Source organism: Varanus komodoensis, unplaced genomic scaffold (genome assembly GCF_004798865.1).
Source record: "Varanus komodoensis strain SLA01 unplaced genomic scaffold, ASM479886v1 scaffold12, whole genome shotgun sequence".
In the NCBI taxonomy this organism is placed as follows: Eukaryota; Metazoa; Chordata; class Lepidosauria; order Squamata; family Varanidae; genus Varanus; species Varanus komodoensis.
This window is the reverse complement of record NW_025335349.1, coordinates 24,871,308-24,884,193: the sequence shown is the minus strand read 5'-3', so window position 1 is coordinate 24,884,193 and position 12,886 is coordinate 24,871,308. Positions and strand designations below refer to the sequence as shown.

At 44.2% G+C, this 12,886-nt stretch overlaps 1 protein-coding gene and 1 non-coding gene across 6 annotated transcripts in view; one reads left to right on the top strand and one right to left on the bottom strand.

The window, feature by feature from the left end:
- Positions 1 to 1,516: 1,516 nt before the first annotated feature.
- On the bottom strand, positions 1,517 to 1,598 carry TRNAS-CGA. The gene has a single exon. It is a non-coding gene; the product is annotated as a tRNA-Ser (tRNA).
- Positions 1,599 to 7,075: 5,477 nt separating this feature from the next.
- SMARCC2 (SWI/SNF related, matrix associated, actin dependent regulator of chromatin subfamily c member 2) overlaps positions 7,076 to 12,886 on the top strand; it is a 33,022-nt gene continuing 27,211 nt past the window's right edge. For 4 of the 5 annotated variants that reach the window (XM_044421902.1, XM_044421905.1, XM_044421903.1 and 1 more), the window contains exons 1-2: positions 7,076 to 7,240; positions 11,581 to 11,700. In XM_044421902.1, coding sequence (XP_044277837.1) covers positions 7,130 to 7,240; positions 11,581 to 11,700 — 231 coding nt within the window. In that variant the 5' untranslated portion in view covers positions 7,076 to 7,129. Of the gene's footprint in view, positions 7,241 to 11,580; positions 11,701 to 12,886 lie in introns of those variants that run through there. The other variant, XM_044421904.1, reaches the window with a different exon arrangement.

Below are 12,886 nucleotides of genomic sequence, written 5' to 3'. Positions count from 1 at the left end.
TACATAGTACAGAAAGAAAACAAACTGCCCAGGAAGGAATAAAGCCACCTCCCCCTGTATGAACAATTCAGTGTTCTTCCATGCTGTGCAGGGACAAAAGTAACCGCTTTGTCACCTTGCAGCACTGGACAGGCTGTTCTCTCTGATGGCAGCTGATGGGAGATAACAACTTTTCAGTGCAGCGCAGTGAGAAAGGGAGCCCTTAGCTCACCATGAGCAGTCCTGGGGAGTTCTCTCTGATAAGCAGAGCAGGCTGCATATCACAGCCTGTGGGGGAGATGGTCTCCCTTTGCTACTGTGTGGCACAGGAAGGCAGCAAAAAGGGAGCGTCCGAAAGAGTGGCTTGGAGCCTAAGAAGAAGGCTGGGAGGATGGCTGGCTGGCTGGGGAGTCTCAGCCTGCAGGCCTAAGGTTTCCTACACCTGCCCGAAGAGGAACGCTCTTGGTTAGAGCTCCAGTCACGTGGGCTGTCCAGGCCCCTCAGCATAGCAGAACGCGGGTGCGAGGGCGGCAAGTGCATTTTTCTGCCTGCCCTGAGGCCTACCCTTGCTGTGCACTAGCATTGTTGTTGCTGTATTTTAAATATTTTTTCCAATACACAGTTAAACAAAACCTCTCCAGGTGGGCTTTCCCCGAAGGGTGAACCAGCCAGTATGTTTATTGTTGACAGGTGATTCTTTGATAAAAGCATAAAATGTAAGGACAAAACCTCGATAAAAGATTTTAATAAATCTCTTTGATTGCTCACTGCAAAGTCTATGTAATAAACAAATATGTATCAGAAAGTTCAAGAACTATGCACTAAAATGCCTTAAGACTTTACGTCCCTCCAAAGTGGTATCTGTGCAACTGATGATCTGATGTTATTTACTTTTTATTTACCAAGATAAAGAATGGAAGCCATAGCTCTATGAAACTATTCTGCTTGGGCATTCCCCAGTCAGCTGCGATGAGTCAGCTGCTTTGCTAAGGCCAACTTCCAAATTCTAACGTCGACCAGCTATCACAACTCGGTTTTCCACATTTTTACTGCCTGCATATACGCCGGCACTAATGCACAAGAAACTAAGGGTGCAATCCTATGCACGGGTAGACAGAAAAAAATCCTACAACTCCCAGCATTCCCCAGCCAGCCCGCATTTCCTAGAGCGCAAAGCAAAGAGTCGCTGGCCGCCCAAGCGAGAAGTCACCTCGCCGGCCCAATAATTTTGCATGGACCCCAGGTCTAAAGTAGTTTAATAAGGACCTTCGCGAGTGCGTGATCCGCAGTTCAGCTATCTGAGAGCGGAAGCTCCGCCTAGCTGGTCAACTCCCCGAGAGAGATCCTCCCTTTCTTTCTCAAGCCGCGAGATTGTCGGGTGTTTCTCGCCTCCTGCTGCTGCCGCCGCTGCCGAGCTCATTTAACAGGGCGAGGATTCTGCCTTAACACGCATACCGCGCCGTTTTTAATCCTTTTCCTCTCAGCGGAGCGTTAGTTAAAAGTAGGGGGCTGCGTTCGCCATAAAAAGCGGACCAGTCGTCACGAACAGGATTCGAACCTGTGCGGGGAAACCCCATTGGATTTCGAGTCCAACGCCTTAACCACTCGGCCACCGTGACTCCCGGGCCAAGACTGAGCCGAGCTTCAGCTAGACAGCTTCTTCTAACAGCTGGACAATCAAAAAAGGCGGGGAAAGGCGCAAAGAAGCTGCGGGTGTCTTTCCGAGGAGGGGGAGTGCCGGAGGCGAAGTCTCGGCTTCCAGCCGAGCTCCGCCGGTAGCCAAAAGCAACGCAGCGGTAGCCTTTCCCCATCCCTTCCTCCTCGATGTTTCCTTTCCTCTTCCCCTGCCCGAGATCTTTCGCTGGAACCTCCGAGGAAACTCCTCGCCGTAGCCTTGCAACGCAGACTCCATTTTCTAACTTCTCCACTGCCCGCCTTTTTATTTTCATTCTTTCAGCTCCCTCGTTCCTCCCTATTCTGGACTGATCTCTTCCCTCCACACAGGTCTTGATTTTGTCTCTCTCAGTGGAGCTTGCTTTGAATTGTCTCTCTCAGTGGAGCTTGCTTTGAATTACGGGTTTGCAGATCTATGAAATCTCCTCGATGGCCCTGTGAAGAGATGCTAGAAAAGAGCTCCAGCACATGTACAGAGTTCTCTCCCTCAAAACCGGAATTTTTAAAAAAGCATACATTAAATCGTGGGCAATTTGCTACGTCTTTTGTTGCCCCCTGCCTCGACATCTACAGGTATGGGAAAAGTTTCTACTGAGGCCAAGCTCTGCAGTAAGCCTAAAATGCCCTTGTTTGGAAATTATACCCTCATCCATGCACACACATCCTCGAGAATATCATAATCCACCACACACAGACACCCCTCTGGATGCATTACTCAAGAATGCTGAAGCATCACCTGCCTCTCTACATCCTTCAAGTACAAGATTTCATTTGCTAAGAACAAAAATGCCACCCTTCTCTGGCTGAAACAGCTCTTTCCTAATATGTGATGGGATGTTGTGGTGCCCCAGAAGAACTGCCTATGGGAATTTTATTCCACACCTTCTCAGAGGTGGTTCCTCTTAATATTATTTATACATGCCAGAATAGAGATAAATCCTCTACATTTGTTTGTTAGATTTCTATGCCACCTCTTAACAAAAATGGCTCCTTATATTACAATTTTAATAGTTATATAATTATGAAATATAATAATTGCAAATCATTCTAAATCCTTCTGATGATATGTGATGCTACTCTTGTATCTTACGTTATCTGGCTAATAGGACACATTCACGATCCTTGTTAAGTACTCCAGATTAATTAAGGTCACAATCCCTTGCATGTTTAGATGGGTAAAACACCTCAACCTCCCAACATGCCTCAGATAGCCACGTGTTTGAGGTATGGGGGATTGTAGGACATCCTCCCTCCCCAACCATAGGATTGCACCTTTAAGCTACATGCTCACTTCCCTGGCAGCTGAAATCTGGGATGTACATCTGAACAGGCATATACAAGAAATGGCTTAAAATGTTCATCCATAATGATGCAATGAAAAGGTTAAAGGGAATCAGCTAAACTGTGTTAGGGGGTAATTTATGTACATTAAATAATCTTAAGCAGGAAGGAAGCAATTCTGTGGTATGGAAAGTGCCTGAACTCAAGGCTGCAAGATCATGGAGTCTAAAACTACTGACCCTAAATAGAGATTTGGGTTGGGTTATCAGTTCCTTAGCCTGAGCAAGCACCAAGGGAGAAGAGAGGAGTTTGTGAAACAGCTTAAGTTTTCAAAGTGCTCTAGAAAGAAAAAAAATACACAGCCAATTCCTGCAGGTTTACGGTCTAATAGATGTGATACTATGGGAAGAAAGAATGGAGAAGGGACAGGAAAACAATCAGATTCAGGCATAAACTTTTCAAAAAATCACAGAAATGCCAGGTGGAATTACCTCAGTGGGAAACAGTTTGGGGACAGGAGTTAAATGGCAGTTTGTCCCCCCAAAAAACCCAACAGAGTGGCCTTAGTGACTCACAGCTCCCCAAGGAGCTCTCTACACCCTGAATTCTCTGAACAACACCCCACTACCACCTGATCAAATTGGAGCTGCAACTTGTTATTTTCTAGCTGCTTTCTTCTTTTCTTTGCAGTGAATGAATCGGGGACACTTCTCCTGTTATTTCCAGCAACAAGTACAGCTAGGGGTTCTTTCTTATTGCTGAATAAAATATTATGTTATGAATCAGTTTCATAGAATCATAGAACAGCAGAGTTGGAAGGGGCCAGAGGACCACTGGGTCTAACCCCCCACCCCACCCCCACTCGGTGCAGGACTCTAAGGTCAACCATCCCTCTTGGATCGCTTTCCAGTTGCCTCTAATGTGGGAGGGCCCACAACATCCCTAAGTAACTGGCTCCCTAAGTAACTGTCATACTACTATAACAGTCAGGAAGTTCTTCTTGACACTCACCTGGAACCTGGCTGGCTGTCACTTGAACTGGTTATTCCATGTCGTGCACTCTGGGATGACAGAGAAGAGATCCTGTCCTTCCTCTTTGTGCCAGCCTTTCAAGTACTTGGAGAATGCTATCATATCTCCCCTTAGTCTTTTATTCTTGAGCCTAAACCTGCCCAGTTATTTCAGTCTCTCTTCACAGGGCAAAGAGAGTGCTTCCAGTCCCTGGATCATCCTTGTTACCCTCCTCTGAATGTTTTCCAGCATGTATGCATCTTTCTTAAGCGGTGTTGCCCAGAACTGGACAGAGTATTCCAGATGAGGCCTAAGCAAATGCTGAGTAAAGGGAAACTAGTACTTCATGTGATTTGGAAGTGATATTTCTACTAATGCAACCTAAAATAGCATTTGCCCTTTTTTGCAGCCATATCACATTGTTGACTCATATTCAGCTTGTGATCTACAATGATTCCAATCATCCTCACTTGCAGTATTGTTGAGCCAAGTATTCCACATTTTGTAACAATACATTTGGTTTCTTTTCCTCGATGTAGAACCACGTATTCGTCCTGATTGAAGTTCATTCTGTTGTCTTCAGCCCAGTATTTCAACCTATCAAGATCATTTGAATCTTGTCTTCCAGGGTATTAGCTATCCCATCCAGGTCTGTGTCATCTGCAAATATGATAAGCATTCTCTGCACTTCCTTATCCAAATCATTACTAAAAATCTTGAAGAGAACTGAACCCTGCAGAACCCCACTTGTTGCCTCTCTTCAGTTTGAGCAGGTGCCATTGATGAGCACTCTTTGAGTCCAATTCTGTAGCCAACTGTGGATCCACCTGACGGTTGCTGCTCCATGTGGACCACTTTTTGTTAGTTTGCTAATCAGGATATCATGCGGCACTTTATCAAAAGCTTTGCTAAAGTCAGGATCAATTATGCCTGCAGCATTCCCACAGTCCATCAGGGAGGTTACCCAGTCAAAAAACAAAATCAGATTATTCTGGCAGGGTTTGTTCTTGACAAATCCATTTTGGCTCTTAGTAATCAGTGCATTGTTTTCAAGGTGTTGCAGACTGACTGTTCCATAATCTGCTCCAGAATTTTCCCAGGGATTGATGTCAGACCGACTGGTCAGCAGTTTCCCAGGCTGCTCTTTTTTTCCTTTCTTGAAGATGGGACAATATTAGCCCTTCTCTAGTCAACTGACACTTCTTCTGTCCTCCATGATTTCTCAAACATAATGGATAGTGATTCTGAGAGTTCTTCCACCAGCTCCTTGATGACTCTAGGGTGGAGTTCATTGGTCCCTGGAAATTTGACATCATTCAACCCAATTAGATGATCCTTGACTATTTGCTTATCAATCTTGAGCTACCATCCTTCTCCTGCAGCTTGTATTTCCCCTTCCTTAGGAAGGTCATAGATCTTCTTTTGGGAGAAAACTGAGTCTAAGTAGGAACTGAGCACTTCTGCCTTTTCTTTGTCATCTGTTATCATTTTGCTATCCACACTGAATAGTTGAACCCCCTTTTTTTTCTCTGTCTTTTACTCTGGACATACCTGAAGAAGGCTTTTTTGTTGCTTTTAGCTTTTAGATATCCTGTCAGTGAAATGGACATATTGAGATTTTGAACATGGAATCTGCTTAGGTCAGGGGTGGGCAGAAGCAGATCTCCAAGATGCTTCAGGTCCCAGCATTCTCGATCAGTGGCTATGCTGGCAGGAACTTCTAGGAAATATATCCTAAAACTTCTGGAAATATATCTTCTGGCTCACACGCAGTAGAACAATGATTGGCCATGGCACCATGACACATGTCCAGTGCACGGTTTATTTTATTTATTTATTTATTTATTAGAACATTTCTATGCCGCCCCTTGCCGAAGCCTCGGGGCGGCTTACAACACAATAAAATACAATACAATACAAAAACAACAATATAAAATTAAAATTAACAATATAAAATAAATAAAAAATATAAAAGATATAAGAGAAGTTATAAAAGAAAAGAAGTCGCCACGGTTGGGGTGCACACCTATTTTTTATGCATTTGGTATGCAGTCAGGCAAACATGATTGTATGAGCAGTGAAATATGACTGCCTTGCAACATGTGAACTGATTCTGATATCATGAAAGTCTGAGAGCCAAGGTACATGGCATACTGAAATGCATATATTAAAATGTGGAAGGCTGCTTGCCGTAAGAAAAGTAATTTTGTGATGGGCCAATTTGGAATCCTGAAGGAGATGTTAATAGCTAGCCCTCACCTGCCTAGTGTTTTTCCACTGCATCCCTCACAGTAATTTTTTTCTTACGGATAACAGCCAGCTTTTATGTTCAGAAATGAGGGGCAGCATTTTGCTTCTTTGTTTCAGAATCCTAGGTGTGCCTGAATATTCATAGCACCTAGCAGATGCTTTTAGCCTTTCTAGGCCTCCATTCTGCTCACATAGCAGCAAAGCAGCTGCTCAGGGGAACCCCACAAACAGGATGGGAGTGCAACAATACCCTCTCGCCCATATTCCCCACAATTGGTACACATGGGCATACAGCCTCTGATACTAGAGGGAGTGTGTAGCTGTTCAGACTGGTAACCATTGATAGCCTTATTCCCCATAACAGTGTCCAGTCTCCTTTCAAAGCCATCCAAATTGGTAGCCATCACTGCATCGCGTGGAAGTGAATTCCACCGGTTAACCATGCGCAGTGTGAAAAAGCCCTTCCTTTTACCTGAATCTCCCATGAGTCAGTTTCACGGGGTGGTCTCCAGTTCTAGCATTATGAGACAAGGAGAAAAAATACCTAACAATACATTAAATTACTACTTATCATATAAGATGATGACTCATGGTAGTACTACTATTGCTACTTATGATGATGATCACGATTACGATTTCCGTTAGCGGAGGGTCCTTGTGTAGGCCCGTTCGGGCATCTCCCCTCCCGCTCTCCCCACCATTCCCCGGGAAGCCACTCGGTAGTTGCGGCTTTTCGGCGGCAGGGAGCAGGCGAGGCGGCCGAGGCGAGAGCATTTTTCCTGCCAGCAGGGGTCGCTGCGCCTGCGAGCAGCGGCAGAGCGCCGAATCGCAAGGGGCCGGCAGAGGGCGCCACGAGGGCCTCGCAGCCGCGGCGGCGTTCCAGGGAGCGTGAGAGGGGCGAAGCGACGCGGCCCAGGCCGGCGGCGCTGGGAAAATGGCGGTGCGGAAGAAGGACGGCGGCCCTAACGTCAAGTACTACGAGGCCTCAGACACCGTTAGCCAGTTCGACAGCGCGCGCGTCTGGTTGGGCAAGAACTACAAAAAGGTACCGGCCTGCCCAGGCCTGGGCCTGCCTTTGCTCCACCCTGCCGTTTGGGCGACACCTTTGGGAAGCTCCCAAGGGAGGGAAAGGGCGCTTAATCTCCTCGCCTGCCCCGCCGGCTCTCTTCTGCAGTGACCTCGCCGTCGGAAATGTGCTCAGCAGCCACCCCACGGTGCATTGCACACGTCGCCCTGTTTCCCACACCACGGCCTGGGTTCAGCAGGGGCGGCGGGGCGGGGCGGGGTTAGGTGAGGTGGGGGCGAAGGAATTACAGAATTGGAAGGGACGGGGACACGCAGACCGAAGAGATGCAGCTTGGCTTCTTCCCCCTCTCCCCGAGAGGTGGGATGGGGTGGGGTCAGTGGAACTGCTGGAGGGGTCTCTAAGTGCGACCGAGAGCCGCCCTCTCGCGTATGAAACTCTCCCTTTCACCCCACGGATTCCGTCGCCTAGCGCTGGGTTCTCCTTTCAGCCTAAATAAATCGCAAACCATTTAAGTTCCCTCGTTTGCCCCTCCGGAACTCACTGTCGCCTTCTGGAAAAGCAAAGCCCGAATTTGACAACTCTGGTGGCTCAGACTGTTTTTCTTCAACATCCGAGGGGAGGCTGACTTCCTTTTTGACCTCGGTGTCTTGCTGGTTTCACCTGCTGCCCTATGCATGCCCTATTGTCTCCCTTCCTACATCTCACTAAGCATTTCTTCCATTTCTAGCCAGTTTTTATGCACAGATTCTTCTCTTTCTGGTTATTGAGACTTACATTTATAGATACATTAACTGACCTTTCATGCTTGTGTATTAGTTCTTTAGGAATTGCTCATCCACAATTGACCTCAATACTCTTCCAACCTGTTGTAACAGTGGTCTTTGGCCTGCCAAAATGTACGGGAAGTGAGGTGCGTGCCTTCTGGAAGTAGGATGTATTGTGGAGGTTGGGTTCTGTTGGTATTTCCCCTGGAGAGATTCTCTGCCACCCTGTTAATCTTTGGGTGCCCTACTTGCTTCCATGCATTGGTTCTAATGTGGATTCCTGTCAACAGAAATAGGAAATGCTTTGTCTGCTGCAGTTTAATCTCTCAACTTCAATCATACAGCAAGCAATATTCGAGAAGGGATTCTGCATCTCGACCCCCCCCCACTCCCCCAGAACTCAGATGGTTGTGTTGCCTCTGCCAGTGTCATGTGCATATTAGGTCTCCTGCTCTTTTCAGCTTTGATCTCTTAGGTCTCTGGTCACTGAGTAGGGCCAAAAGCCTAGAAACTGAGATGAACTGAGAATTTTTCCTATAGATTTCTGTCCCCCTCTCTGCCGCATACAGGAGGCTAGATGCTGGTGTCTGTGTATGTATAATGGGAATGGCCTATGGGAGATGGGACATGTGGAGCATTCTCCAAGGAAGGCACGTGGAGCAGAGCCGGCTGTATCTTTTCTGCAGGAAGCATGGGCCTTCGTTCCCAGGCTCTTACCTTTGAACTTTTGAGTGAGAGAGTGGCTGAGTCACCAGACAGCCCTCTGTGTATGGAGTGACAGCATGTGACCTGATGTACACTGTGTCCCTGCAAGTTCAAATCTCTTGCCAGTCCCCTGCTGTCTGCAATGAAAACTGAAGAAAACCAATGCTAATGGGCCTTATTTCTGCGCCCCATGATATTGGAAGCTTGCTAGCAGTGTACAACTTACTTTTTATTTTATCTGTTTGTTTTTAGACATAGTTAACATTATCCAGGCGCAGAAGCAAAATCAGTGTTTACATATACCTAGCTAGTACTTTTATGTGAGGCAAATTGAGAAGGAGCTTTATAGGGGTGCACTTTAGGGAGGGTGGGAGTGATGCTTAAACACAAATCGCTTTTCTTAAAAAAGAGTGACTGATCCAGTTTGGATTATAACAGCTTTCCCCAAGCTGGTGGCTTCCAGATGTTTTGGACTACAAGTTTCATTAACCCCAGCAGCATAACCAGTAGGAGTTGTAATTCAAAACATCTGAAGTGTACTAGGTTGGAGAAGGCTGCTATATGAGAGCCAGTGTGGTACAGTAATTAATAGCACTGGACTGGGAGTTGGGAGACCATGGTTCTAGCCCTCATTCATCCTGGAAGCTCACTGGGTGATTTTTGGACCAGTCACAGACTCTCAGCCTAACCTGCCTCACAAGGTTGTTTTAGATGTAGGTTAGAATGAGGAGAAGGAGACTCGTACAAGCCATGGGTTTCTTGCAAGAGGAAGAAAGATGGAGTATAAATACAATAATGTATGTTGCTGTTTATAAGATATAAAAAGTAATCACAATAAATGTGCTTTAAATACATTGTTTTTTAAACAGGCTGCATTCCAGTGCACCCTTATCTATGAGTATCTCTGAGCACAGTGAGAATTACTTCTGAGTAAATGTGTTGCACATATAGCATGATTGTATTGTTCATTATGAATATGTCCAAGATCAGACTTTTGTTAAGACTCTTCCTCAATGCTCCCAAATCTGAAATGGTGCCCCTGCCCTTCTATAGCAGAAAGATAACTTCAGTGTCTCATCACATATAGAGGATACAAGTTTCAAGGGTCAGGACAATAGACAAGGCAACTAAGAAGAAACAGTCTAAAAACCGGAGTGCCAGAACTCTGCAGTTCTTCCACACCATGTATTTCATAGAAACTTTGTGTATAGAAGCTTATAATTGTATAATTATCTCATGTCCTGGAGTTCTGATTGTTGAGACCCCAGTGAAGTTTTTTCTGGGAACATAATTTTTGAGACTTGAAATATTCAACAAGTAACACTACGAACAAGGTCAGATCAGTGGTAATTGTGTTGTATGAGAACATCACTGACAAGTGTACTTTATGAAAATATTCCCAGGCAGGAATGTGGACTAAAAGGTACTACAACATAACTGCAGAATGGTTAAAGAATATTGATGGCAGTCTTTTATGTGTGCTCCAGAACTGATACGTAGTTAGCATCCAAAACGACTGTGATACTTTGGAACTGAGAGTCTCATTGTCCGTGTTTTTAAATTGTTATTGGAAAATGCAAACATGGAAAATGATATGTTTGCAAAGTATCTAAATTGCTCATGGCATAAACAAAACAAATTGGAAATGAAGAGAAATTGTTAGTGTTAAAGGTAGGTAGAGTTCTGTTTTGCTAGAGAGATTCCAACATAGTTTTCAGAGTTCTCTATTTTGGTTGCACATTTTTGGAAGCTGGAAACAGCTTTGTTTAGCACTATGCTTCTTGTAGAAATTAAACACTGCTTATCAGCACGATGTATGCATGTTTATTATGTATATGTGTTTACTTAGAAGTAAGTTCCATTGTGTCCAATAGGGTTTGTTGTTGTTGTTAGCCTTGAAGTCGCATCTGACCCATCAAGACCCCATGAACAACATTCCCACAGGCCTTCCTGTCCTCCACCATCCCTGGAGTCCACTTAAGCTCAGCCACCTCATTCTCTGCCGTCCCCTCCTTCTTTTGCCATCAATTGTTCCTAGCATTAGGCTCTTCTCCAGGGAGTCCTTCCTTCTCATTAGGTGGCCAAAGTATTTGAGTTTCATCTTCAGTATCTGGCCTTCTAAAGAGCAGTCAGGGTTGATCTTCTCTAAGACTGACTGGTTTGATCGCCTTGCTGTCCAAGGGACTCGTGGGAGTCTTCTCCAGCACCACAATTCAAAGGCCTCAATTCTTCGGCGCTCAGCCTCCCTTATGGTGCAGTAGGGTTTACTCCCTTGTAAATGTGTTTGGAATGGCATCTGATGCATATAAATGATAGAATATGTCTTTGTGTTGGGGAGCTAGATTTCTGTAGGCATGTTGTTTGTTGAAGCATCTCTTTCACTGAGACTGGAAATCTTCTCTTAACAGTAGTTTGCAACATAAGATCCATTTTTAATATTTTTCTGTACAAGCACACCTTTTCCCTTTCTTTTCCCATTGCCTTTTTTCTTTTCCTTCTAGAAAAAGTAAAAACTAATAGCTTTTGAAGCAGTTAGTATTTCAGTTTTTCTTGTTTTTAAATATTTTTGTGTTTAAATCTTTACACTGCTGCTAGATTTTTATTTTGGTCTTAATTTTTCATTTTGGTTTTATACTGCGGTTTTAAGCTTTTATATTATATTTTGTTATATTTTTATTTTATGGCTTCAGTTGTTGTCCAGGGAGCTTCAACAATGGAGCGGTATAGAAATGTAATAGAAAAATTAAAGAAAAAAAGTGGTGCTGGTGCTCCCAGTGTAATTCACTTTAGGATACTTTAGGGTAGTTGTGTTTGGTTGTGGTTTCAAAGAGCTCCTGGTAGGAGATTCTGGGCAGTATTGTTCTAAATTCTCAATCTTTCTTCCCACAGTATATCCAAGCAGAGCCACCTACCAATAAGTCATTGTCCAGTCTAGTTGTGCAGCTGCTTCAGTTCCAAGAGGAGGTATTTGGGAAACATGTCAGCAATGCACCACTAACAAAGTTACCAGTGAGTACCACAACTGTCTTGATCTCTATGTGATAGAGGAAGAAAAAGCTCTCATTAGACTTGATTGTATCAGAAGCTGGTTTAATCAGAACAGTGGCCATCTAGCCTGGTAGGGTCACCTGGCTCAGTCTCTTTGCTGGAAATCTTTCCTGTCATTCTCTCTAAGAACTGTTCTACCTTATACAGAATGAGCTAATAAGCTAATATAGGGATGTGTGAGCAATTTGATAGCAGGGTGAAAATCCAGTGGATTTTCTTGACTCGGCCCCACATATTCCATTCCATCAGCTTCACACTGTTGCAGACTATCTGAGCCAGCATGCAGACTTTCATTTTTGAAACAGGCGATGATTTGTATATTTTTGAAAGCAGGGAAATCTGGAGAAAATTTAGCCCTCTGTTTTGCAGTTTGCACAAGCTTGTGATGAAGTGTCAGAAAATTCAAGGTGGCTAAAGTTGAATGAGTGCATATGCAGTGAGACGAGGAGGCTTCTAATGTTAAATACTGCAGCAAGACCAACAGCAACATCTAGAATCTTGATTTGGGCAAATTGCAGTAGATATGCATACATCTCAGCTTCACATTTTTGGAAATATTTTGAGCAGTTTTGCAAGAGCTGACCTCTTTCCCGACTTGGCAGACTTTTGGTCATTGGGTCATAACTGTATTGCCAGTCAGTCGCACTCAGATGGAATTAATTTTCCAGTGTTACATTCTGAAGTTGAGGTATTAGAATTCTGGACTTTATCACTACAGACTGCAGGTGTAGAGTTATTTTAATTGCTTCCTTGTGTAAAATATTCCTTGAGTACAGGAAAAGGACTGTTCTAAATCTTTCTTGTTTATGTATATATGTATGTATTTATTTATATATACTTCCATTTATATCCCACTTACTACCAAAGTCTCAAGGTGGCTTGATATGATATGGCATTTTAATACACATGGAGAACATTTTATTTAGGGAAGCATTAAAAAATGGTAAAGAACCCTTGACTGTAACCTGATGGGATAATGTCCAGAATTTACCACCACAATGTAACATCTAATTCTATGTAATGTATGAAACAGTTCTGAGATCCTGTAACTGGAGAACTTGGTGATTTTACACACAAAGTTTATGCTTTAGCAGGTTGTAGTTCTTTGAAGAACTGCGTGGCACCTACTTGCCCATATGATTATGCG